This window comes from Dioscorea cayenensis, chromosome 8 (genome assembly GCF_009730915.1).
Source record: "Dioscorea cayenensis subsp. rotundata cultivar TDr96_F1 chromosome 8, TDr96_F1_v2_PseudoChromosome.rev07_lg8_w22 25.fasta, whole genome shotgun sequence".
Taxonomy (NCBI): domain Eukaryota; kingdom Viridiplantae; phylum Streptophyta; class Magnoliopsida; order Dioscoreales; family Dioscoreaceae; genus Dioscorea; species Dioscorea cayenensis.
Window position 1 is genome coordinate 2,172,122 of NC_052478.1, and position 27,780 is coordinate 2,199,901.

At 33.8% G+C, this 27,780-nt stretch overlaps 4 protein-coding genes across 5 annotated transcripts; 2 read left to right on the plus strand and 2 right to left on the minus strand.

The window, feature by feature from the left end:
* Positions 1-2,990: 2,990 nt before the first annotated feature.
* On the minus strand, positions 2,991-7,558 carry LOC120266848 (methylmalonate-semialdehyde dehydrogenase [acylating], mitochondrial). Its single transcript, XM_039274499.1, has 20 exons — positions 7,467-7,558; positions 7,286-7,383; positions 7,117-7,191; positions 6,875-7,036; positions 6,708-6,786; positions 6,421-6,575; positions 6,245-6,308; positions 5,922-6,001; positions 5,570-5,635; positions 5,274-5,324; positions 4,977-5,128; positions 4,715-4,805; positions 4,474-4,555; positions 4,184-4,188; positions 4,068-4,145; positions 3,938-3,973; positions 3,814-3,857; positions 3,658-3,736; positions 3,432-3,522; positions 2,991-3,304 (listed from the first exon to the last, which is right to left on the minus strand). The coding sequence occupies exons 1-20, from the start codon at positions 7,489-7,491 to the stop codon at positions 3,195-3,197; spliced, it is 1,623 nt and encodes a 540-aa protein (XP_039130433.1). The 5' UTR covers positions 7,492-7,558; the 3' UTR covers positions 2,991-3,194.
* Positions 7,559-9,120: 1,562 nt separating this feature from the next.
* Positions 9,121-11,924, plus strand: LOC120266480. Its single transcript, XM_039274117.1, has 5 exons — positions 9,121-9,568; positions 10,193-10,326; positions 10,741-10,888; positions 11,391-11,497; positions 11,610-11,924. The coding sequence occupies exons 1-5, from the start codon at positions 9,259-9,261 to the stop codon at positions 11,649-11,651; spliced, it is 741 nt and encodes a 246-aa protein (XP_039130051.1). The 5' UTR covers positions 9,121-9,258; the 3' UTR covers positions 11,652-11,924.
* A 911-nt stretch (positions 11,925-12,835) lies between these two features.
* Positions 12,836-20,352, plus strand: LOC120266666 (exonuclease 1-like). The gene is made up of 14 exons (XM_039274305.1): positions 12,836-13,014; positions 13,780-13,899; positions 14,089-14,212; positions 15,018-15,155; positions 15,315-15,524; positions 16,274-16,449; positions 16,543-16,615; positions 17,481-17,601; positions 18,169-18,458; positions 18,545-18,599; positions 18,691-19,016; positions 19,098-19,149; positions 19,719-19,935; positions 20,009-20,352. Exons 1-14 carry the CDS (start codon positions 12,854-12,856, stop codon positions 20,064-20,066), a joined length of 2,121 nt encoding a protein of 706 aa, XP_039130239.1. The 5' UTR covers positions 12,836-12,853; the 3' UTR covers positions 20,067-20,352.
* Positions 20,353-20,786: 434 nt separating this feature from the next.
* LOC120267572 (magnesium transporter MRS2-A, chloroplastic) lies at positions 20,787-26,916 on the minus strand. 2 transcript variants are annotated; one of them, XM_039275251.1, is made up of 13 exons: positions 26,404-26,916; positions 26,213-26,285; positions 25,636-25,706; positions 25,329-25,414; positions 25,143-25,233; positions 24,933-25,001; positions 24,437-24,517; positions 24,181-24,346; positions 23,495-23,537; positions 22,570-22,650; positions 22,335-22,417; positions 21,256-21,299; positions 20,787-21,148 (listed from the first exon to the last, which is right to left on the minus strand). In XM_039275251.1, exons 1-13 carry the CDS (start codon positions 26,758-26,760, stop codon positions 21,053-21,055), a joined length of 1,341 nt encoding a protein of 446 aa, XP_039131185.1. In that variant the 5' UTR covers positions 26,761-26,916; the 3' UTR covers positions 20,787-21,052. The 2 variants fall into 2 exon arrangements, with proteins under 2 accessions (XP_039131185.1, XP_039131184.1); XM_039275250.1 differs by having other exon boundaries at positions 23,495-23,540; positions 26,404-26,913.
* Between the last annotated feature and the right edge of the window lie 864 nt (positions 26,917-27,780).

Genomic DNA, 27,780 nt, shown 5'->3' on the forward strand with positions numbered 1-27,780 from the left:
ACAAAACAAAACTGAAAAATCTCTCTTTATAACAGAATAATTTAAAAATAAAACCATAATCACAACTTCTTCAACGGTGTCCACCTCGGCTCAATACCTTACACTGCAAACTGATGAAATACCGAATACTTGAGCGGGACTTCTCCTTCGAGACACTGGTGGAAAGGGAAAAGTTGAAATTATAGAGGATAGTCCATGCAGAGACAACTTTGGAAAGTAAAAAGTTGAAGAAGCGAAATGGAGAAAAAAACATATACGGCTCCAATAATAGTTGTCTCTTGTGATTACCCTAAGAAAAACCCCCATTTTCTCTCAAACCAGAACGCATTGTCACGATTTTCCATGCAAGGGACAATTTTGTCCAGAAAATTCAAAACTAACTCTGTTAACCACCATTACATGCTTTGGAGGTTTGAAAAACATTGTGTTTAAAAGGATGGGGTTTTTAGGGATACACAAATTTAGGGGTTGTGTTTTTGTGCATATTGCAAACTTAGGAGGTGTTTTTAGTAATTTTCACTAATAATAATAACAATAATATTTAAAAAAAAAGCTTAAAAATGAAATTTTTATAAATAATAATAAAATATTTTCCTAAATAATTGCGGTTCAAAAAAATATAAATTTTGAAAAATAATAATAATAACTTCAAAAGTAAAAAAAAAAAAATCCATTTTTATGATTTTTTTTAAAGAGAAGTGCGTTATTGAAAAATGACTAATAATTTGGTTATTTTAAAAAGTCAAAGTAATTATTTAGGTGATGACATAGTTTTGATGTAATATTTTTAAATCCATGTTAGTGAATGAATTTATCAAGATGCGTACTTAAAAAAAAGACTAGATTGAAAAAAAAATCATATAATATTATATTAAAATGTTAATTGACAAAAAGTTAAGTGGAATTGTGGCATAAAAGTTTTGTTTTATTTAATTTTTTATGGCTTATACTTTCCTCTCAAAGTTAATTCTTAAAATGATCAAATAGTTATTTTAATTCAAAAGCACTTTTCAGAATTTAAAAAGTTAAAAAAAAGACTAATTAAATGTACCTTCTCCATTATTTCCTTGTGATCAATAAAAGAATATATTACTTAACTATCAGCAAAAAAAAACTATTAATATTGCGGCTTAAAAATTATTCATTTAAAATGGAACTTGCTGAACGTATGGTTGCAGATTATTATAATTAAATTATACTTTATTTTATTATTGATTATGAACCAAATGTCAACCTTCTCCTTCGTACCCTTTCAAGATATTAAAAAACATAAAGTTGTCCTTGAATCGATCTTTTATTTATGTATGTTCATATTTGTCGATAATTTTTTTTTATCTATTTGCATCAAATTTTTTTACAAAAAAATATTTTATCTTTAGAAGAATCTTAATCAAAAGCTCAAAGTCCACCGCACAAGATAAAAATACAAATATTTATTGAGTTTACTTTTCCATTTATGCATACTTTTTAATTTTTTTTTTAAATGCAGGTATTTGTTATTTTTTATCAATGTATATACACAAACACCTTCCTATCATGATATTATAAATTTTTATCAATTTAGAAATGGTGGTAAATTTTCGCCATGTATAATGAGTGTATGATGTGGAAATGTATAAAAGGGCTAGGTGTCAAAAAATTAACAAAAACAAAATTATTAAATAATAATAAAATAAATTATAAGTAAATTTGGAACGATAAAGCTTGCCAATGTTCAATAATTATATACAATAATGAGTTAGATACTATTAAACATATCACAACAACCAACTCATTATCAAATGACTCAGAAAATATTGGCATTTTTAAATAACTAAAATAAACAAGCCAAAACAAAAAAACAAAAAACAAAATTAAATACAGAAAGAAAAGTGATGATTGACAACATAATATAATAGAAAAGATTAATTTAAGATTTTATAATAAAATTTAATTAATCAAATGGAGGGCTGAAAGTGGCCGTAGTGCTTGGAAAGCTCTAGAGGGTTAACACATGACAATAAAATGAATTTCTAATTTGGAAGTTGTTAATTATTAATTATTAATAATAAATCAACAAATTCAGAGAGGTAGACAGAGATGTTTATATTATTATATTATTGAAAATGTAATTAGATGAACTGTATGTCCTTGAGATTTTCTTTGAATGATTTAAATATTTAAATATTTAAAACTCTAGATCAAGATCATTTATTCTTGTTCTTTTTTATGTTTGAAAAAATATATTATTTTTTAATTCTAAACAAGATCTTAAACAAAGATTGTTTTTGGTTTGAGATCCACCGTTCATTACAGAGAGATGAATGGTTTTACCTTAATTCATTGATTACTTTGTTTCATCACAAATTCACAACTACTGAAGCAATGTGAGGGTGAAACTAATATCATTTGCAAACATGGCACCTTTTTTTTTTAATAGATATTTTTATTTGATGGGAAATTGTCGTTTTTTTATAAATAAAAACGCACTGGGATTAAGAATAATTAAAAGTTGAAATAAAATTTCTGTTTACTTTGATATGATATTATGTAAATCATTCAGCAAGAATAAGTTGAAATAATGTTGAAACAATAAAGTGATTGTTTCAATTCCATTTATCAATTTATTTCTTTAGATGTATACCCTCTCAAAGGGTCAAAGGGTTAGTTATTGACTTTAGAATAAAAATAACTTGGGAAGTGCCTCCTGGAAGCCAAGAAATAACTGATTGTCCAGAGGAACATCATCTCCACTTTGTTGCCCTTTTCTTGGTCCATACATATACATATACACATATAGATTCCTAGATGAATGAGATTATTAAAACACTTTAATAATTTTTTTTAAAAAAAAACATGAACAAATCATCTACATGCATAAAGTTACTACCTCAACACACATGTCGTCTCACTGTCTCACTTTACGTAAATGCATAAAGTTACTACCTCAGCACACATGTCGTCTCACTGTCTCACTCGAACCGTCATTCACTGCAAAAACACAAACACACTTGGTGCCAAGAGCCCAAAAAGTCATTGGCCACTGAAACAAATAAAGTAACAACTGAGGACCAACTGGAAAAACACTGAAAAACAAATCAGAAAAACCAATTGAAATAAAAGAAGCAGCAGGTCTCTTTCACTAAGAAAATTAAGATTATTGTTCTTCCCAGACTGCTGATACACACTGTTTTTATTGTTTTCCTTGAACCAGACTATACTTTCTGTGATGTTGGCATGGCCAATGACGCACTCTGGCCGGCTAAATCCTTCCATTGTTGTGTCACAGTTTTGATCTGAGTGTAGAATTGTACACCCGCTTTGCCTGCCAATCCAAAGAATTTATAAGTGATAAACTCTGGTAGAGAAAATAAGTAAACTAATCTTCATGTTATAGTTTTCTTCTCGACATTAATCAATGGCAGATAGATTGAAAACTAATGTGATAATACCATAAAAATTAAGATCGCCTGCGAAAGACGCCTTTGATCCAGTGAATGAAAAGAATGGCAGTGGGACTGGAATCGGCACATTAATTCCGACCTGCAACAGAATTACTCGTGGTTTAATATATATATATTTCTGACCATTCTGTGTGGTCTTCTATTGGTTTCTAATCAGGTATATGTTGGATAAAACAAATGGCTCTTTTTTTATTGGCTGGTTCTCGCAATGTACCTGGCCTGCCTCTATCTCATTCTGAAATTTCCTTGCAGCTACACCTGACGTAGTGAATATAGATGCTCCATTGCCATACCTGACAAAAAGTACGATGAATTTGTAGTCTTGAATGAAAATTTATAGTATAGGTCTGCAAGAGGATGTAACTATTACTTGTTACTGTTTACAATGTTGATGGCCTTGTCTAGACTGTCAGCCTGTTGGTATGGAGAAAAAGAATGCTTGAATCAATTTTATTGATACAAAAAGTGCAAGGAAAGGCATGAATGCCATATACCTGCATGAAGAGCAGAACCGGACCAAAGATCTCCTCCTGTTCAATAAAAAAGAATGTCATTCAATTTTACCGGACAAATGCGTAGTAATGGTGTTCAATTTTTTATCATTCAGACCAAAGCCTTCAATACCTTGTAACATTCCATGTCATTTGTAACATCAGCAAGAATTGTGGGTCCAATAAAGTTGCCATTTTCATAACCCGAAACCTATAGAAGCCAAAAGAAAACAAAACTGATTTGGTTACGTGAACTGTTACAAGGATACAGAAACACATTCATTAAATGAGATGCAGTCCTCCTTCAGTCATAAATGCATCTACTTTAGGTTTTAGAAATGAACATAAATCAAATCAAACATTCAGATTCATCTGTATCTTCCTTTTATGCTGAAGGAGTAGAGGGATTCAGATTAAGGCTAAAAATAAGTGTGATAAAATTTGCCAGAAATTCAAAAGATTACTCATCGCCGAGGTGTTCAGCTAGAGAACTGAGCATAAATGCAGCTAAATAAATGTGTCAGTCAAGAGGTAATTACCACAACTTTTCCTCCCATCAAGCACAACCCTAGCACCACTATCAATGCCACCTTGGATCAGACTACAAATGCGTTCCTTTGCCTGTTAAACAAGCAGTGATACACAACAACTCAGAAGCAATAAAAATGTCAAAATGGATGTGCTATGTGTGCACAGGCAACAGGAAATTTTTGTAAAAAAAAGGCAGATTTTAGAACACTTGAATAACATTAAATTAATAAACTAATTTTGTGGCATCACCTGTCTGCTAATCACTGGACCAAGGTCTGTACCGGGTTCAACTCCTGCATTTACTTTCAAAGCAGTAGCACGCTTGATAATTTCCTCTTCCCTGACAAAGAAAAATGAGATTCCAATTTTTATGGTAGAACCATTTAACCATTTTTTATATGTTTCAATTGCACTGCATATTCAAATATTTTAGCTTTCTGATATATAGACTATTGATATTACCAAGCATTAACACAAGCAGAAAATTAGAAACGTTACCAAAACATTATACCATGATTTTGAGCCCCCAACGAAAACAGCTGTGCTGAGTGCCATGCATCTTTGACCTGCAGCACCAAAACCAGCAGCAACCAGTGCATTCAGTGTAGCATCTGCACTAGCATCAGGCATGATAATCGCATGATTCTTTGCACCCATATTTGACTGTAGACAATCAATTAGAGTTCAGCTACAAAATCTAACAGCCAAAAATGTCACAATCCAGGGAAAAAACCATAACATTGTCTCAAGAAACAACAGATAATTTATTATTTATTTTTAAATGTCTCTACTGAAGAAATTGATTCACCTGAACTCGTTTCCCCTTGGCTGCTGCTCTAGCATATATATGCATCCCAGCCTAGAAAGCAAGATAGAACACACAAGATTATGGCCCTCCAATTAATAAAATTGATGCCCTTAGCACATTCCATATAAACAAAGGAAGCAAGGTATCCAAATTGCTATCCACTCTTACTCAGAAAAAAAGGTATCAATTAGAAGAAGGAACATTAACAGATTTATTAACATAACAAGGAGTGGTTTGCATATGGATAACTATTCAGAAAATGTGACAACAAGAACAACAAGCTACAATCCACTTACAGTGTTTGAACCAACAAATGATATAGCTTTGATATTGTCATCATCACAAATGCTATTTACTGTCTCCTGTTCAAATTTAAAGACAAGAAAAAGATTAAACCACGATCTTGCATAAACAATTCACTCAAAATTAAGTTAGTGAAATATTCATAAGAAAAGGAAAAAAATACTTCTCAAAACCTCAGTGAATCTCATGTCAAAAATCAACATGTGTGGTTGGTAAGCAAGAATGATTTAATGAAAAATCCCTGATCTTAAATAAGCTAAGAAATGCAGCATAACTAGCTGACCAGATTGTGTTTATATTAATGGTTTTGATTATAAAACAAGCAAGTTAAGATCCCAAACTCACATATGTACCATGGACAATGTTTAAGACCCCATCCGGTAAACCAGCTTCCATTGCTAACTCCGCAAGCATCATAGCAGCCCCTGAAAATGCCATGGAAAAGATGAATCATGACAAGTCCCTTTCTCTCAGAGTTAATGAAGTTATGGACAAAAAGGTATGAAGAGAGATAAAAGAACTCTCTGCAAACATTAAATCAGAATGAAACATATCCATTAAAGACTCAGTCATGAACTTCCTATAATGAACCCTCTTTGCCCAAATTATCATTTTCTCCCGGTATGCAAGAGTTCATTTAATTAGTCCAAATATGAAATGAGAACCACCTGGATCTTTCTCTGATGGCTTCAAAATATAGGTGTTGCCACATGTAACACCAATAGGAAACATCTACACAAATTAGTGGAAGAAATCATCAATGATTTACACATATACTTAAGACCCAAGTAATACTTTCTGAGGAAACTGCAACGACACTACAGCAGTTTGAGAAGGACCATACCCAAAGAGGAATCATTGCGGGGAAATTGAAGGGACATATTCCAGCACACACTCCAAGAGGCTCCCTGATGCTATATGTATCAATACCATGGGAAACATTAGCAACATACTCTCCCATCTGCAGACTTGCCATTCCACAAGCATGCTCCACCACCTCTGCAGAAGCCAGGAAAAATAATGTAACTTTGACTCAAGAATTCAGCTAGCCATTCTCCCATCTTTATTTTTTTCCTCAAAAGATACTAGAGAATTCTGAAACGTATGATAACATATGCAGTTCAAACCAACCAAGGCCACGGAAAACATCCCCCTGTGCATCCTTGAGTGTCTTCCCTTGCTCAGCGGTAATATTCATAGCAAGCTTGTCCTGACAACAAGCAAATATCACCAGACTATAACACCACATCCTCAAATGCACACATTTCTCTACTCTAACAAAACCCATCCAACTATACCATGTCCCTCCGGATCAGCTCTTGGAACTTGAGCATGATCCGCTGGCGCGAAGTGACAGGAGTGTTCCTCCATTGAGGAAACGCCTTCTTTGCCGCACTCACTGCAGCTTTGAATTCATCACTAGTCGTCAATGGAACCCGAGACACAACCTCTTGTGTAGCCTACGATCATTAAGTTAAATATAAACCACGAATACTAGTAAAGTATTCACAGACTCCCCTAGTAAAGTTTCGATTTTTACAGGATTTATAACATCAATAGACGCCTCTGATTGCGATTCCACGAACTCACCTCCGATTAGGTTCTTAACTCTCCGCTGCGATCCAGAACCGATTGTTTTCAACAACACTACCAACTATTTGGAAAAAGGATGAACAAAATTCGATAGTTGAAGAGGAAATCAGACTCACCGGAGAAGATGTAGGGATTGGAGACGCTTCAGTAGCGGTTGAGAAACGGGAAATCGCGAGTCCAGCCGGAGGAGTGTTCCATGGCCGCGATCCAATAGCTGCAACAAAATAGACATCAAAAGTGAGCGAATTCGGATTGGGAGAGAGAAAAAATCTGTGAACCTAGATAGGGTTTGGCGACCTCGTCGAATCGAGAAACGAAGCATTTCGAGAACAGTGACCGATGGAAGTGAAGACCGATGACAAGAGGAAGACGAGGACCTTTCTAATTGTTTTTTTGAAAAAAATACGACAAGCGCCGGAATTCAGGGATGGATCGAGATTGAGAAGTCACGTTTGACTGAGACGAACACTCATCAATGCTAGATTGACATCGAACTCGGGTCGTTGGCTATCTTTTTAATTGTTTGATTGTTATCTTTATGTGATAAGTCCTCACGTATCGATGATATGTTGCTTTGATTATCATAGGAAAATAGAAATTTTATTTTATTTTATTTTTAATTATTATTATTTTTATTATTTTCATAAATAAATAGCAAACACCTGTTTAATGAAGTTAGAGCATGTCCATGAAAATTTTAGTTAAAAAATTAAAAAAATATCCCAGGCTCTTAATGATTATATTAAAAATTCTCAATTATAAACACTAAAAGTTGAAAGAATAATTTGTTATGTAATATTTATAGAAGTGAATAATTTATCTATCTAAAATAAATTTAGAGCCTAGGTTTCTAAAATACATTATGATATATTTAATAATTATGAAAATTCTACGGCTCATATATTATTTCTCACTCCATGCAGAGCTTCACATTTTTCTTTTAAAATGCAATAGTTATAATTTATGTATAACAAAAGATTTATACTGCAAGACAAGAGGAGTTGAAGTTGATGTTCTTTGGAAAACCATGAATACTAAATCACGTGTCTGTGCGCACTTATGATAGAAGTATTTTATAAATTTTTTTAATCAAATAGATAAATTATTTATCTCTAAAGGAATTTTTTTCCTCCGAAATAGAATAAGCACAAAGAACAAGATAATACATAAAATACATTAATTATGGTGACATCTCTCAAAAATGTATCATAAAGAACTTGAAAGACTCTATGCCATGTAATCCTAAAAAGGAGGGATCCATCATTTTTTATAAAGTTTTATTTGAATCATTTTTTCAAGGTGCACTATAAGTGACTTAAAAAATCTCCTGCCATGCAATCTTAGAGGGGATTGTTACATCATCTTTTATTAGGATTCATCCAAACTCAATAAATAAAACTTGAGCATGAAATAATATTATTACAATGGCGCTAAAAAAAATATTGTTATAGTATTGTGTTGATGTCTTATTCATGCACTGATTTATAACAACTATTGGACTAAAACCAGTGGTTGTTTGCTTTGGAAAAAATTCATCCTTAATTTTTTCACCGTAAAAAAAAGTTACCATAGTTTTTACTGTATGTTTAAGAAAGGTTTAATTGTCTATTTTTTTAGTCATTCTAATATTTTTTAGGTACAATTAAATCCTCAAATTTGGTGGGTCATTCGAGTCCACGCCAATATTTTTAATTATAATTAAGTCATTTAAATTTACATTTACCCATCTAAATCACAGATTAGAATGACCCAATTTGACTAAATATGAGAATTTAACTGTACCTAAAAATATTGCAATAATTAAAAAAACAAAAAGTACATAATTACATGAATCTGTACAGCAATTAAACATTTAAGAAAATTGAGAGCACAGAAATTTGAAAAAAAAAAAAATTTTTGAAATTAAAGAGTAAATAGAAAAATCAAAGGCATTTGGGTTTGTGGCCCCCGAAGCAAACCAAGAGCCAAAGCCAAGACCCTTCTCGCGCCATTCATCCTCTCCATCACTCCAAAGGCCTCCCATGTCTCAAGCTCCCATACCTTCAACAATCTCCCGTCCATCGCCATTCGCCAATCCCCTCTCTCACTGATGGCTCTCGCATTGCCATGCCCAACCCTGGGCTTCACCAGCCATCGCTGTGTCCTCGCCACCATTGCTCCGTCCACGGGATCTCTCTCTATTGCCAAGCAATGGAGGAGGATGAATGGATGTGGCCTTGCTTTTGAGTTGTGGTCAAGACCAAGAAGCTTAGACCTGTTGGTTGTTCGATCAAGCGCCGATGGTGGCAGCGGCGGCGGCGGAGATGGAGGGCTGGCCATTCGATGGGAGGATTGGTTGAAACTCCCGCAGAAGCAAGCCGGCGCCGTTTCCCTTAGCGATGTCGTCTGGCCTTCCGCAGGTCTACTTCTCCTTCTCATTCCTTTCAAAACCTTGTGTTTGCTACACATCTATGCAGAATTCGCAATTTAAAATTAGCCAGAAAATTTTTGTTTTGCATATATGGATATACATAATGTTGGAATATGGTTGCGAGAATTTGCATTTTAGAGAGTTTAATGAGACTGATTGCTTTGTCATAGTTATATTGTTATGCAAAATCTCTTACTTGCATGTATATCTTTTGTGTGATTTTTTAATTGTTTGTATGTGTGCATCTCTCAAAAATGTATGAAATTTGTAAGAGACTTTGTTTTGCCTGAATTTTGGTTGTAGATATAATTGTGATGGTTCATTCATGCGCGCAATAAAGAAACAAACAAGTGTTGTAGGTTGTTAATATTTATACTTTAATCATGTTGCATTCTCAAAATATGATTCCCTGGAACGATTATAGGATGAGGGGCAATTTTCCAACATTAGATGTTCCTGATGGCATGTGCTGAATTGATAGGACATACAATTCAGAATATTGGTTTTGATGTCATTGGTTGTTTCTTGTTCCTTCAACAAGGAAAAAGAAAGAAATACTTTTTTGGAAAAATATGACCTGATATGAATAAGAATGATGATTTGATAAAAGCAGGTGCATTTCTTGCAATGGCTGCACTTGGAAGGATGGACCAGATGGTAGCTTCCAAGGGAATATCTTTCACCGTCGCACCTCTTGGTGCTGTTTGTGCAGTGTTGTTTGCAACTCCCAATTCCCCTGCTGCACAGGTGCGTCAACCAAGTTTGTGACTTTGCATAGATCTACCAACTTAAAACTAATATGTATGGTGGAGTTAATTTAAATTCTTCAGTATCTCTATTCTTCTTGTTGAATTTCAAATAGCAGATAGTTTGTGCAGAATCTTAATCTTTTGTATGCCTGGAAACGATTCTATAGATAAGTGACTATGAGCTGCAGTACATACAGGTACCAGAAGTGCAAGTTTATTGCCCATCAGGACCACAAATTAAGTAAATAATATATATACTTATATATGTATATTGTGTAAACTGTAAACACCACTGGTTAGTTGCTCAACAGCGTACTTAAACTACTAAGAACTAACAGTCATGGCTTTCTTTTCCTACTCATACAATGGTGATAGTAAGTTAGTAACACTTTGTCAACAAATGGTGTTGCAGAAATATAACATGTTTCTAGCTCAAATTGGTTGTGCTGCATTTGGGGTATTGGCTTTCTTGATATTTGGACCAGGCTGGTTGGCAAGGGCTGCAGCTCTTGCTGCATCCATAGCATTCATGATTGTCACAGGTTCAACGCATCCCCCAGGTATGGATGATCTGAATTTGTTACAAAGCCAGTTTATATATATATATATATATATAATTCTACAGCCTGATAAGTATAAGAGGGTGATAACTCATCAGATTATGTTACTCAAATGTGCTAATTTGTTTACTCATCAAATCAAAACTTGCCTCAAACAGGCATTGAAATGCATAAATGCAGTGTTGCTAATCATCTAGCATAATGTTGGAGTATTGTGTGCATGTGTTATAGATGATCAGGTTTTGCTGACTAAAGTTTTAAGTTCAGATGTCATGGCCAAACCTTACTGGTTGAGTCATGAGCAAATAATCAGAGATTTTGATAAACTGTCAAAGGGAGGGGCAATTCATTTGACAATGTCTGCATCTTGGAATCCAAACTTTCGTCTGGCACCATGAAACTAATTAAGTGCCAAATTGATTGCTCTTTCTTCCTTTGTAATTCAATTCCTTCAGGCAAAACTGCAAAACTGATTGTGGTTGTCTATGATGGATATTTGCAGCTGCAAGTCTGCCAATTATGTTCATCGATGGCGCAAAGTTTCATCATTTGCAGTTTTGGTATGCCTTGTTTCCCGGAGCCACTGGCTGCATACTGCTATGCTTAATTGTAAGTCCAGCCACATAATTTTCTTTATTTTACTTAAAGATCACTCCAAACTTATTTGATACCATCTCACAAATCCTCTTTTTATTTATTTATGTTTAAATACACAATGCAGCAAGAACTGGTGAACTATTTGAAGGCCAACTATAAATTTTGACCTCTTGGCATGCAAAGAGGATGAGAATCAACTCAGCTGTGGCTTCTTCAAAGTACTGAGTACATAACAAAATTTATTCTCTTAGAAGCATTGAAAGCTCTTGTGATCATTATCCATGTTGTTCTCACATCTGGAAGAATGTAAACATATATGATTAAGAAGTGGAGATGGTTAATGATGATTAGTTTACGCATGGTTAAGTTAAGGGTGTGCTGGCAAAAACATTTTGTAATATTTTATTTAATCGAATAGAGAAAGATGATTTATATATTCCATGAATAATAGAAAATTGCTTTTGTTATTCAACAATGCAACACCTAAAACTATTTTTATGGTTAAAAATTAAAGCAGTGAAAAACGCTTTGGATTTAGGATCAGAATGTACATCAAATATAATTTAAAACAGCATGCGCTTTTTTTTATTGTTATTATTATTTATTTATTGCCAAAAGCTAATGGAGAATTTTTTAAAACATTTTCATTTACATCTTATTGGCAACATATATACATTTATTCACTATAGGGGTGTAAATGAGCCAAGCTACTTGAGATCGGCTCGGTCAGTGCTCGAATTCGATTCAATTTTTCACGAGCTGAGGCGAGCTTGAGTTGCTCGTTTATGTTGTCGAGCCAAGCTCGAGCCCAACATACTCAGCTCGTGAGGCTTGTGAGCCTAAAAGAGCTTATATATAATATTAAATTATTTATATATTAATTACAAAAATATATAATTATATAACTATATTAAATTACTTACATATTATATATATATATATATATATATATATATATATATATATTATTCTAACTTGAGCTTAAACGAGCCGAGCTCGAGCTACTTGAGATTTTCATCGAGCCGAGTTCGAGCACAAAAAAAAAAAGACTCAAACGAACTTGAGCCTTCGAATAATATACTCGAGCCTAGTGATACTCGACTCGGCTCGTTTACCGCTCTAATTCACTATAAATTAAGATACTAAGTATTAACTAATTTTAAAAATAATATAATATAATTTACAAAAATCACGAGGGTTTCCATGTAAGTATTCCTTTTCTTTTCTCTTTATTTTTTATTATAAAAAAATAGAGGGGAAAAAAATTCTTTTTATAATTTTCCCGCCCAATCTCCCGCCTAAGCTCCCAAAACCCTCGTCTTCTTCTTGTTCTCGATCGAGAGAGGGAGCTGGAAAGAGCATCGGAAGATGGGGATCCAAGGGTTGCTTCCATTGCTGAAGTCGATCATGGTTCCAATCGCCATCGAGGAGCTCCGGGGCCAGACTGTCGCCGTCGACACCTACTCGTGGCTCCACAAAGGTGCTCTCTCTTGCAGCATGCAGCTCTGCAAGGGCCTCCCCACTTCCAAGTATTTGATCCTTTTTGCTTGATTCTTCTATTTTTTCAGTTGTTCTTTAATTTGATCGTCTTTGCTGTAGTACACTAAGGATCGTTGGCTGCTAAAGGAAATAAAATTAAAGATAAAATTAATTTCTTTTTGCTTGATTCAATGAAGGAAAACCAATGCTGCATTGAGGGAAAGTTTACATTTTTATTTTTATTTTTATTTTTTTTTTCCCTAACTCTTCTTGTTCTTGGATGCCTATTGTAGTTGAAACCCAATGTGTCTACATTGGAGAAATAGAAGGAAAGATAAAACCAAGAAGGGAATTTGTTTTCCTTTGTTTGGTTGAATGATGTTTAGCCAATGCATTGATGACATTTTATCTTTTACTTTTCATTTATTCTTTGATGCCTGTGAGATCTAAAATCCATAGGTTGTGTTTGGACTAGCGAGAACAAATGAAACGAAACCATGAAGGATACATATTTTCTTGTTTCTTTGTTGATTTTTTTTTTAAATAAAATGTTTAATAATTTTTTTTTTCATGTCATTATTATTATTTTTGAATAACTTATCATTATTTTCTATCTTTCATTCCCTCCCCTGTTCTCCCTCAGCCTGAAGGGAATCAAAAGGCAATTAAAGGAGCACAAATGAATAGAGAATCTAAAAGCTTGATTTTTTTTAATTGGAAATGTGAAAAATATATTCTTGTCTTTATTAAATAAATTCATAATTTTATCCATGTTATATGCTTTTATTAGTTTGGATTTGTTTTTAAATTTGCAGGCATATTGATTATTGCATGCATAGAGTGAATCTGTTACGTCACCATGGGGTCAAACCAATTCTTGTATTTGATGGGGGTTTCCTACCGATTAAGATTGATCAAGAAACCAAGCGTGCTAGGTATGTGACAATGGATTCTCTTAATCTTAATATGCACTCTCTATGCAATACGTAAACTTCAGATGAAATAGGCAATCATCAATCTTAATGTGTTGTTTTGTTCCTAAATTAAGGGATTTCCTTTTGTATTATTAATTAGTTTCAATAATAGTAGGAGTGGTTGTTATCTTTGGAACTCTAACAATGCAGGGTGAGGAAAGAAAACCTTGAACGTGCACTTGAGCATGAGGCAACCGGAAATTCTTCTGTTGCTTATGAATGCTACCAAAAAGCTGTTGATATCTCGCCTTCAATTGCTTGGGAGCTGATCCAGGTAATAATAGAAATTTGATTTGGCTAAACATTGCTCATTTGTTAAACAAAGGACAAAGCTCAATTTGTTTACAAGGTTTGGAAATCTATTGTCAAACATAAATATGGTTCCACAAGGTCTACTTCATTCAAGTAACAAACTCTAGCAATTGGAAGAATCTTTTAATCAAACTACAGGTTGTTTGGTTTCATTAGAAATGCATAGATTATTCACTAATCATGTAAAAAGAAGTTTGAAAACCAAAGTCAATTAGGTAGGATGCTTCCTTTCTCTGGTGGAAACAACAGAAGCAGAGCCAATCTAGTTCCTTAAATCTTTTTGTTTTTACTTTAATGTCTCCTCCAATGCTTTATTCACAAAATGTAACATGATGATCACTCATCTTCTTCTAGAAGAAATTCAAGAACTTCTTTGTAATTAAGCAAGATCAATTTTTATTTTTCTCTTTAGCAAATCGTTTGAACTTCACCTAGATTGTTTCTTATCAAGAAGTTCACTAAAGTTTAGGTTTTATTATTATTATAATTTATTTTAGAAAAAACTAGATATTTCCTCATATCCAACCAAAACGTATGAAAAGTTAAAAATCACTGTTTGACAAACGTTAGCTCATTTCATTCTATTTCATTTAGAACTTTGTAAAGCTCTTTGATCATGGACATTCACTTTTATACCATCAGGATCTAATATACTCTTACATTCTAGAATTGATTATGATCATTTTCTCTTGTACTTGTAGAGCTTTTTGATCTTTTCGTTCATAGTGTGTTTCTGAATTGCTCTTGCAAAACTGGCATCAATTCAGGTTTTGAAGAAGGAAAGAGTCAACTATATTGTGGCGCCCTATGAGGCTGATGCTCAGATGACGTTTTTGTCCATTAATAAGCTTGTTGATGCAGTCATTACAGAGGACTCAGACTTAGTACCATTTGGGTGTCACAGAGTAAGTAGTATAAAATTTTAAATTCATTGGGTAAACTCAACCTTTCCTAATTTATATATAATGCACATGTCACCGGCTATTCTATGCCTTTTACCATTGTTGTTTTTCTTCCTTTATAGGTCTTTAATAAATACTAATTCTTGGAACATTTCTTCACAGATTATTTTCAAAATGGACAAATTTGGGCAAGGTGTTGAGTTTAAGAGTTCAATGTTGGGAAAAAATAAAGAGCTTGATTTTACTGGTTTTACTAAAACTATGTTACTTGAGATGTGCATTTTTAGTGGATGTGACTACCTACAGTCATTACCTGGTATGGGTTTGAAACGGGCACATGCACTTGTTCAAAAGTTCAAAAGTTATGAAAAGGTAAAGAATACTCTTCATCCATTGAACTAGTTGTTCTATTTTAAGCAAATGTTCCATACATGATCAATAATATAACATTATTTCTTATTTTCTTGTACGATCCATTGGGTAAAAATTTTGTTTTACCTTTGAAGAGTAAACAAGGGGGTTTGAACCTTGAAAAGGTTATGTCACTGCTCCTTTCATGTAGGCACATGAGAACTTGCAAATTTTATCCCTAAAACATATAATATGGTGAATTTTCATGTTCATATGCAGCTGCAAGAAAGATACTTTTTCTTTTGATAAATCACATGGTTATATTAAGAGAAAGGCAATCAAAGATTCATGTGATATATTAATTATGTGTATTGTTCCCATTCTGGCTTATATTTCTAAAAATTGAGTTCATTGAACTTCATATAAGATATATATAATAGATATATTATTGTTTCCATTATTGTGTTTTTAATTTTTTTTTTTTTTTAAGGTTTTGAGTGTGTCGTAGTTGGTTGAGAGCAAGCTTTTATTTGTTTGATATTTGACTGATAAGGTGGGAAACTAGTTTGCTAATCAGAACATTATGATTGGAAGATTGTGATGTTTGTTAAACACATCCACTTACAACTATAAAGAATATTACCTGTTGTTGGCAATGTGCCAATGGCAGGAAACAAACCAAGTCGTGCTAATCCATATGTTCCTCTTGCAAGCTTGAATACCCAAGTCTTTGGTTAATTAATAATGCAGTTCATGGTTCATATTTTCAGGTTATCAAACACTTGAGATACAATTCTGTAGCCGTTCCACCACACTATGAGGAAACTTTTAAAAAAGCCATGTGGGCATTTAAACACCAAAGAGTTTATGATCCCGCAAAGAAGGATATTGTGCATTTGTCAGACATTCCTCATGATTTGACCCTTGACTTGGAGTTTTTAGGCCCATATCCTTTACTTATTTGGTAGATTTGTTCTATCCAATGATAAACATTTCCTTTTTTATGTGAAAATATATGTGAGTTCTTAACTAGTCATACGTGGCTTTCGCAAAGCTTGGTTCAAGGAATAGCTAAAGGTGATATTGATCCTTTGACAAAGGCACCATTTCAGGTATTATATAGTTGGATTTTGGATAATGCACCACTTAGTAGTGAATATACTTCTTAGTATCAGTATTTTGCTTTCTGTTATGAAGTTCAATTTACTTGCATATTTTCTCCTCAACAGAAACTATTAGTCATATTAAACTGCAACACTAATTTTCATTTTAGAAAAATCATTTCTCCCATAATTCAACACTTTCTTTATGCTCTTGAAAGAGTGACAGCTATTCCATCTTGTATTCTTTTCAAAATTTCATGCAGTTTTACTGTAATTCATCCATTTTTGTTCATTTCCTTTCATCTTTTTAAATGATCAAAATCTACTTTCTTCTTCTTGAGCTGCTCTTGAATCTTTTATCACAGATTCATTTGATTTTTCCCCGTTAGAGTAAACAGGCTATTCTGATTTCTACTATACACAGTTAAAATTCTGAACATCTTATGATTCTTATCTACTTGACTAATGTGTTGGAATGGCAATTACTCAACTTATATGTCTGTTAAGTTCAGCTATTTCTCTCTGCTTAAGCAATGTTTGTTTGTTCTAAATTGTTCTTCCCTTATTAATATTAATGTAACAAACTTTTGGTACACTTGTCTATACAGAAAGTAACTTTCATTTACAATTATACAATTGCAGTTCTTAATTTAGGATTCGCCCCATTGCCTTCATCTTCCACTTATAGCTAACTTATTTCCATTGGAGAATTAAAAAATGTTGACTCAAATCTTCTATGAATATGCTGGCGTGAAATGTGGCAGATTAAATTTCCTTTTGGTGGTAATTTTGCTGTTAAATTGGCTTTTTGCTGATTGTTAACCATTAAGTATCTGCCAAATGACTGAATTTTCATATTCACTTTGTTTAACAGGAGAATGAAGCAAGTGCTAACGTGGTTAGCAAAAACTACACAGAGAAAGAATTTGTGCCTCCAATTGGAAGAAAAAGACTTGATTTGCCTGTACAAAAGAATATCTTGACAAATTACTTCTGTATCTATCTGATAAGCTCTTTACCTTTGAATACTTACTTTTTCTGTTTAACAAAAAACTTTAAATAATGCTTTGCTGATCAAGAGGACAGTTTTTACATTGATAGTTTCTGATGAACCTTAAATTTTAAGTTTTCAACTAGTGTCTGCTTTGGGTTATGTATCATGCCTCCAAACTTCTAAGTTTTGGAAAACAGGTTACAACCAATTGATTGTTTGTTATACAGTCTTTCAGTTGTACTGTTGAAATAGAAGTCTTCTGAAAATTTTCAAATTAATTCTGCCATAAACTGCTCCACTGATTTAAATAATACTTTTATTGAGTGTCTCTTAGATAGATATAGAGGTGTCCTAACTTATCTTACCTGTTTCAGAATTTCAACTCTCTAAATTTGCAGTTAGCAGGAATAATTAATAGGCCATTACCCATCAGTTGATAAATCTCTTTAACTGCTTAGCTTTTGTCACTCTGCAATACTTTTCAATATGAAAGCTGCTTGATCACTAATCTGATTTTTCAGCTAGACTTGTATGTGTACTTAAGTTTGCTTCCTTAACATATAAAAAGGCTTAGCGTCAATTGAAGCGAGGAGGAAATTCATAGCCCCGAAGACTAGAATGCAATCTTCCTCTGCTAGCAATGATGATCACACAAACAGTGTACCTGATTCAGCTAAAGAGGCTGTGACAAAATTCATAGTCCCAAAGACCAGACCCCAATCCTCCTCTCCTAGCAATAATGATCACACAAACGGCCTACCTGATTCAGCTGAAGAGGCTGCTCCATGTACGGCAACTTACTCCAAAAGTTCCATGCCCAGTTCTGGGAAACTTAGCTATCATTCTTCAGATGACTTGGTTGGTTATCCTATCAAATTGTCAACCATCAATTTTATCTCCATTAGAGATTTATTTATTAATACCTTTTTTTTTTTGGTTGCCAGGTGGATGATTGGTCTTCATTTAAAAGTAATAAGCTTATAGATGTATCTCCACAAGGTGAGCTTGAAAAATATTCTTCATCTGAGCTCTGGATCCATTATCTAAATTGTACTATTTTCAAATTTGGATTTGCTTTCTTGTTTACCAGCTAGGTGTAATAGTCCAGAACTTCCCTGCTCCTTGATGGAAACCAATATTGATCCTTCAGAAATAGATGATGCTTGCAATCCTACAGTAAAAACTGGGACAGTAACTGCAAGACCTAAAATAATTGTAAGGACTTCAAACTTCAAAACGAGGTTAATTGGTAAAGATGATCAGAATAATCAAAAAAAGGGTCACCAAGCTGACACAGAATATGCATGTGGAGTTCTGAATAGTTGTCCACTGTCTAAAGGCGCCTTCAGCAGGAATAACAATGAAAATGGCATAATCAAGAAAAGGAAGCTACAGCATGTTGGTGATGAAATTCAGGTTTGGCAATCAGGGATATTTTTATTTTTTAGGATTTAATCCTAGTTGGTTTTGCAGACACTGATCACACATAATATACAGGGGGCGCATCAGTCAAAAAATATGAGTTTAAGCGCATCACTTTCTGAAGAAGGTAATGAAGGAACTATTTTGGTCTTGTATGCTATTCTATTTGCTTGACATATTCATAGCTAATGTATTGATTCCACAATTTTGAATTTTTCATTAACCAGATGAAGGTGTCTTAAAAGTTCTACTCTTAAATGCCATTATGCCATGCAAGATTAAAATTTTCAGTGCATGTTTTGAGATATATCATTTTTGGAACATCTATGCCCATCTAAGGCAGAAACTTATCAAGCTTATGTTGCCGACTTTACAGTTTTACTTAGGAAGATGTACAATCTTAGGTTTAGATGGCATTTTTCTTGGCATACTGCTATTTGTTAGCTTCTATCTTTAGTTCTTGATGTTGTCTTGGTGTTGATGTTTATTTCAAATACTTCCATGATTCATTGTCAATCAACATCAGACCTTATTCTTGGTCAAACTGATATAATAACTGCAATTCTTGGTCTCATTCCTAGAAATTGATAAGTTCTAAGAAGTCAGAAGATGATGTAATAACTATTGTGATTATCATATCTTATATCATTTGTAAATTTACCAGAGTAATAATATTTACATTTTTCGGACTTGCAGGCATGCCATGTAATTTAACCAACGAAGAAAATACAAATGAGGTGCAAGCAAATTTCGGGTGTGACATATCCCATTTAAAGAACTATTCCAGCATTGCCGAGAAATCAATGGAAAGATTTGCTTCACTTATGTCTTCTTTCAAATATAATTCTTCTGGTTCTCGTGCCAGCGGACTCCGTGCTCCTCTGAGGGATGTCCAAAACACAAGCTCGAGCAGGTGTACATGCATTTAGAATAGTTGCGTAGTTAATTACTTATGTTTGTTCTTATTGTTTTTCTGTTTTTTGAAGGGCAAGGATCTGCACCGCCAATTCCATCAAGCATTCATTTAACAAAAATAAGAGATAGCACTAAATCAAACAAAGTTCAAGTTGGTCTGATTTCTTTTTTGAACTGTGTATGTGTGGTTCATTGTTCTGTCCCAGCCCAATTTTTGTGTTCAGCAGCAAATCCTATTGCTCACAAATGCATCTTTTTTCTGTCCTCTCCACCTGTATCATTTACTTCTCATGTTGTGAATTAGCATCCAAAAATGGTTGAGAGTACTTGAATTTGAGCATTATCTTTTTATTTGTATCAGAACATTGTGGCTCTGCCATTAACTTCCATTGTTCTCCAATTTACCTTTTGTTTATTCTTTTTTTTTTCTTTAAAATTTCCTTCACAAACCTTGTAAATAGTCATTGAAGTGTTATTCACTATTATCATCATCATTATTATTGGCATCATCATTATTATCCTTATTATTATTATTATCATTACAATCATTACTTCCTTATAATTAACATCATTACTAGTTATGCACTAAAATGGTTTTGGACACTGGATGTTGGAATCTCATGGGTTTGATTATTCTCTTTAGGCCGTTTTGTCCTCAGCTGAGTAGATAAACTGAGTGAATTAAGCATGTGTAGTTTCCCTCACCGGTAATATGAAAAACTCTTGATATTTCAGTCAATCAACATCTACTGAGAAAATTCTATTGTTTTACAGCACCACAAACACTGTGCTTCTTCTTATTCATCTACATCAAATATGAATGTAAATGTAAATGTAAATGTATCTGTCTTCATCTATCTTGATACCCAGAAGATCAACCATGAATAACTTGATGTCATGAACAATCAATCAGGGTTCCCATGACTCAACCCTTTGAGCAATGTGTTTGATGTTGGTTGATAAACTCAACCAGAGTTGAAGACTAAGCGATGTTTGAGCAATGTGTTTGATGTTAGAGACCTGTGCTCGTTCTAACTCAACTCTTAAACTAACTGTGAAAATGGCACATTTGTCGTTAACTGAATCACCTGTTCAAAGATGAGGGGGCCAAAAGACTATAAAATTCTCCTTGCCTTCAAATAAGAGTACATGATGAAAAACGCTGCTACTGCACCGAAAATAATTCCAGCCGTTGTCAGCCAGAATGCGAACTGCATGTATTTAGTATTACAAAAAAAAGAAATTATTGTGCAACCCAAGTGATAGGTTTGTTCACAACTAAGTAATAATAACAAAACAAAAGAGCTCAGAATTATACCACATGTTCCTCGAGGTAGGACTTGAGATTCATCCCAAATATTCCTGCAAAGAGAATGTATAAAAGTTACAAAAGATAGCGTTTGACTGGATGTAATTTTAAATGTAGTGGATTTTCAGTTACAATGTAAGTGAAAATACTTGGTTTTTAAAATACAGTGCAGTCAAATCTTGTGTTTGGTTGGATGTAACTAAAATTACTGTATTATAATTTTATGTTTGTTTGGAAAGATTTGTAAATCTGAAATTGGAAAACACGTGTATATGTGATGTACATGTGTGTGTATATGCATATATGTATATGTGTGTATATGTAAATATATACATATACGTATATGAGTATATATATCTATATAAATATATATATCTATACATATATACCATATATACATATATATATACATATATGAGTATATATATGTATGTGTAAAAATACCTGTATATGTTTATATAAATAAGTAAATGTATATGTATGTTTATGTGTATATGTGTATATATATTTCTATATATGTATGCATGTATGTATATATATACATTGGTTTTCAACTCCCGGGATTTGGTTTTACGCCCAATTTGAGAGTAAAACCAAATACACCAAAAAAACTATTGTAATGTAATCCCAATTACATCAGGTTTTGCAGATACACCCAAACAAACAATGAATTTCATAAAAGTAAAAGATTTGGTTTTACATGTAAAACCAAATACATCCCAAACAAACACACCATAGCTGCAATCAGATAGCTACTTGAGTTTTCTACTTTTATCTCCCAAAGAGTATCTAGTGCATTTATTGTGGTAAACCCTGGTATTACTATAAATTCAGTATGTTCTTACAACTCCACAATAAAATGACTATTCAAGCATATGAAATTGCTTTTCGAAGGTTTTTTTTTTCTAATGAAAATGCGAATGATCTAATAAAAATGTAAGCACAGGATCAGGACCAGCCCGACTACCCAAGAGAGCACTCATCCACAATAAGAGTAATATGGAAAAATACACAACCAACAGTTTATTGGAAAAGCAAGCCCCATGATTTGGGGCCAAAAGCTGTCAGCAAGTTCTAAATTGTTGTACCTGCTATTAAAGCACCGACAGCTACACAAAATGTTCCAACCTGGAGAAGCAGTTCCACTCTGCTCACTTCAAGCCGCCGGGAGCTGTAAAGTAATAAGCATTACCAATAAGCATTGAAGAGTTGTTACAGGACTATGTTAAAAAAGAAGAATGTAATACATCAGCTACCAAAAAAACTAGCCAAATTTAACACTAACAAGCCAAAACAAACAACAAAATAAAAAATTATGAGGACCTTAGATTCACAGCAATGGAGTCTTCCATTTCCTTTGCAGAATCTAGTAGCCTTTCTGCTTGACCATGGCATGATTCACATCTGAGAAGAATAAACCAGATCTAAATATTCTCGAGTATTATCTAAAGATAATTCATTCGTTATCAGAGTAGTAAAAATCTAAAATATCGTCTGTTGTTCGTCTATCTACTCCCATATCACTTTATATCTTCATGTGATAAAAAGAATAAATTGGTTGATTACGTATGTGGTTGTCTAGTGAACATTGAGATTAGTCAGACATGTATTATATCCAAGTAAAAATGTCATACTTCAAGGCCAAGAGAAGCAGCGAAGCAGCAGTCAGGCAAGCCGGCATAATCATGTGAGGTACACGGGCCAATGCCCTTAGTACAATCTCAGACATTTGATCACAAAACATTCCATGTAATAAAAGTCACTTGATGCGAGCAAATTCTTTGTTTAAGTGATTAAGAACAGTAATATTAATTGTCTTTGCGTTCTCAACCAACATTGATAGCACTTGGGTAATACTTTATCAATTTTAAACTGTTCGTAATCTAATGTTGCTTAGAGCTTCCATATCAACATTATTTCTAAAGGTTTAGAGTTTAAAATGAGACCAATTTAATAAAAATTATAACCTTCCTCGATGCTATTTCTTTCATCAACGCGGTAGATGCTCCTAATGATGTAGTTTTCCATTTTCAGGCAAATTAGTTTGGCTTAACACCTTAGCTTGAGGCATAATTTTCACTTAAAAAGGTCCGGAAAGTGCAGGCTTGTCAGTAACAATTAGTTATGTAAAGTAAAAAACTAATATGAGGTGAAATTACACAAACTAGGAAAATCCAGACAGAAAGGCATGCAAAATTTACTAATAGTTATATATTCAAAATGCATTCAAAGACTAAAAGTATTATACCTTTCTAGATAATTCTCCAAGAGCATTTCTATCTCTTCCTCTTCTTCTATAAAAGCATTTGTGAATCCAAACGAAAATTTCAGAATTTTCAGTTAAGAATATTCAAATAAGTTTATATGGATTGAGACATAAAAAACAAAGACAAATATAGTGGCCAACAAATCATCTTTTTGATAACCAAATTTTGTTGATATTCAAACAAAATGGAATAAAAGGTTTATAAAATCCATCAATTGAGAAAAAGGGCATATCAAAAACAAAGAATTAGGTGGATTCCATGGATGAGTAGGTCTGCATATACTACCTAGAAACACGCTTGTCATCTAATATTTTGCTAAAAAATGTAATCTCACACTTCAAAATATGAGTAATCCTAACTCTGCATATATTCATCAAAGTTTTTTCTCTGGCCAATCAGCACTTTGAGAGTGAAATTGGTTACTGAGTTTCTGTGGATAACAGTTGTTCACCTTGACTTGGGTGAGGCTCAATAATTAGGGTTGGCAAACAAGATCTTTTTTTTTTTTTCAGTATTTTACACAAAGGACTATCAACTGAGAAACACGAAGTCATCAAAGAAGGCAAAAAGCTGCCCTAGAAAATAGCTCCTAATTAGTGATTTAAGTATGAGGAAAACGGAAGTGACATAAAATTCCAATATTAAAAAAAAAAGCTGGAAAAAGTACCCTCTGCTATCTCTTTTTCTAAAGGAACAGAGCATTCCACATCATTGCTGTTCCTCTGAACTGTACAGTTCCTTCCCATTATACATATGCGGCGTATTTCATAGGGATCCTCCAGAAGATCAAGTAGCATCTGCTTCAGAGCCCCAGCTCGCGAATCCAGCTCCACCTATCAATAGAACATCAAACGGTGAATACTTCATCAGATGGAATAATAAGAGAGATCTACTTAAAAGTCCAAACGAAAACTTCACTTTACCAAAGTCTGTTTACTAAGACGAAGCTGCTCCAGCACATCAGCTGTCAACTTATTTGGCAGAACTTCAAGCAGTGCAGCCACCTACAGCCACTAAAGCAAGAGGAACATTGAGAGAACTGATTCCTGCCTTGAAGTTATACTATTTTCATTGAGTACGCCTCTTTGTTGTAAGAAAATTTACTTCGGTTTAATAATTGATTTTTTAATGATAGTTTTCATGATTTCTTATTATCAAGTGCATTTATGTGAAATAACATGACACATATATGCAGCTCATTGGTACAACTTATGTCATAATCACCCAATTAATGACCATATATATGTTTTAAAAAAACATTAAGGGAGGATCCATCTTTTCCAACGCAGAGAATCTAACCCAACCAGCATGTACACTTTACTACTCACTCTTCCATGCCATTAAAAGCACCTGCTAAATCATTCATGAATGTCTATGCTCACAGATAAGTAAAAATACTCACTGTGTTTCCATACTCACACGAGGTTCTAAAATCATTAGTCTTTGCTCCAAGCGTTGAATTCGAGAAAGCAAAGCAGCTTCAACAACCTACAAAAGAAACAAATCTAGATAAGTGGATGGATAAAATATGCATCTCTAACGCTCAAGCATTCATAATTTGAGGTGATCACAATTTCACATTTGAAACTTCAAAGAAATGCAAAGGAGATTCAGAGAAAAGCTAAGCACCTCAAGCTCAAACGGCATTGCTGGCCCCCCACTAGTATTCTTAGGATTTAAACGAGGTAACAACGCTTTCAAAAATGCTTTGCTCCCTTTCCTGCATAATTTTAAAAACATAAATGCATTAAATAATTATACACCGTTAAATAGATCATAAGATCAAGAGTCATTCTGCATTGCATTAAGAAGTACCGGTTGTAGTCAAACACAAGAACACGTTCATGCATGGCAATTGCCCTTAAGGAACCAAAATTTAGTAATATAGCCTGGTCCCTTACCTACAATACAATGTGGTGAGAGCAAATATGTGAGTTTCATAAATATTCTTTAACGTACAGAAACTATAAAATAAAAAATAGCAACACAAAGACATCACTAAATCATGATTTATCAAGTATGTGTGGCCACTGTGTATCAGAAAGGAAAGACGATGTTCTTCTAATGACTGGTACCTGATATTATCAAGTAAGTCTAGAGAATTAACAAATCAGTTACTCACCAACAAAGACGGCATTGAGTTTGTCAACCACAATGATGGATCAACACTTCTGATATCACGAGGTCGAAGACCTGGTGCAGTATTGAAGACATTAAAATTAAAGCAAGAAAAGAAAGTGCATTCAGATAAAACAAAACTTTTGAGCTCCAAGATGATGAAAACAAAAGCTATAAACAAGACATGATATCATAAAAACAAGCTACAATATCATTCACTGACCTCCTAGCCATTATACATGGTTGTGAATTTTTTATAATTCAAGAATTACCATGTTTCAAAATATATATTTACTGAGTCATTAATACCAAAACCAACACTCCTATGTTTCATATTATGCATTAATTTAGCCTTCAAAAATCAAGCTCTCTTGGAGAAAGCCTAAGAAGCGGCCATTATGACATATGTGATACTTCAAAAATGCCTCATATGTACATATGCTTAGTACTGAAATGAACAAATGTCAAACAAGCATCTAGCTCAAGATTATATACTGCACCAATGGAACCATCACTAATGCCTACAAAGATAAGAGTTTGATTGCATCAATAACACACTTGGGAGTTCACTCGGTACATACCACTTGACTTCAACAACTGTCGGCGGGAAATTTTATTTGTGGAAACTAGCCCGTCTGGCTTCACTTCAACCACCTGAACAAACAATCTTAATCTTTGCAGCTAAAGTAACTCCCAAAATGGAATCCAGCTTAAAGTACACAAAATTTTCCAAAGAAATCAAGAAATCCTCCTCAAAAATCAGAAACCAGACCTCATAGACAGGCTCTTTGATGCCCAACGAAATCGACTCTGAAGGAATGGAAGTCCTCTGCGAACTCCTAACCGTACCATCAACAGCGCCATTTTCCACACCATCAGATTCAGACTCCTCCCTCTGCACCGCAGCCGCATCGAGATCAAGAACGCCACCATCGCCACCGCCGGCTCTCTCCTCCGCCAACGATCTCTTCAAGCTTTTCCTCGACGATCTCAACCGTGCAGTGAGGATAACAGGGAGGAGAAACCGATGACAAGCTAGGGCTTGGAATGAAACACATACCGAGGCTGAGGATGCGATCTGGGAATTGAGAGGAGGATGAGAGAAAGAGAGATTTGCAATCGAAGCCATAAAGAGCGGCAAACGGCGAGGGCGCTCACTCGATGAACACCTCCATGGCTTGGGAATCGAAGAAGAAGAAGCGATCTCCTCTGGGTGCTAGGTTTATCGCCATTGGAGAGCTCGAGAGAGCTGAGAGTGAGATGGAGAGCCATCTCTGGTTTGTTGAAGGTTCTGGTTGGTGATTGGTCCGCGGTGGGGCCCAACGATCTCTTTTTATGTGGTTTAAAGGGCGCGACGTTTGGATACGAATTCTTTGTCTGGTGACCGTTGAGAATGAAGATCACTCACCGTTGATTTGATTGCACGAATCTCAATGATGATGTATATTTTCTTTTTTTCTGAGTTTTGTAATTAATTTATTGACCGGATATGAACGCTAATAATTGTTTTTGTTATTTGATATTTTGTTGATTATGCTTTTTTTATTATTTTTTAATAAAACAAAATCAATTCAATTTATCTGTATATATAAGTATGATATTACTTAAACACCACCTGTAGACCGTTATAAAAGTCTATAATTGATAAAAAAAAAAATGTGATAAAAATGAATAGAATCACCAATAGCCTTTGGGTCAATTGGTACCGGAACTTTTATATAGGACGTTTGTTTTAGGGAGGGCACAAGATCGAATCCCATGTTCTCACAAGGTGAGAGCACGTGGGTCGAAGCTCTGCTCTCCATACGTGGGTTGAAGCTCTGCTCTCCACACATGCATGCCTCTGACTTATTCTTAAATGGGAGCTTGCAATCTATTTGTAAAAAAAAAAAATTAAATAGAATTAGGATTTAAAGTGAGCAACCGTCTATAGATTTCAAATTTATAGATTTTATAGAAGAGGTGACTCTATAAATATATAAAATAATAAACTAGTACAATGATGATATCTTAATATATAAAATTATTTTATCATAAACTATGTTTAAACAAATTAACTCTATATTGATTATTAATTGGATTGACTTGAATTTTTTTAGTCTGATCTTATAAATTCTTTGAATAGATCCCTATCAGCCAATACAACCAC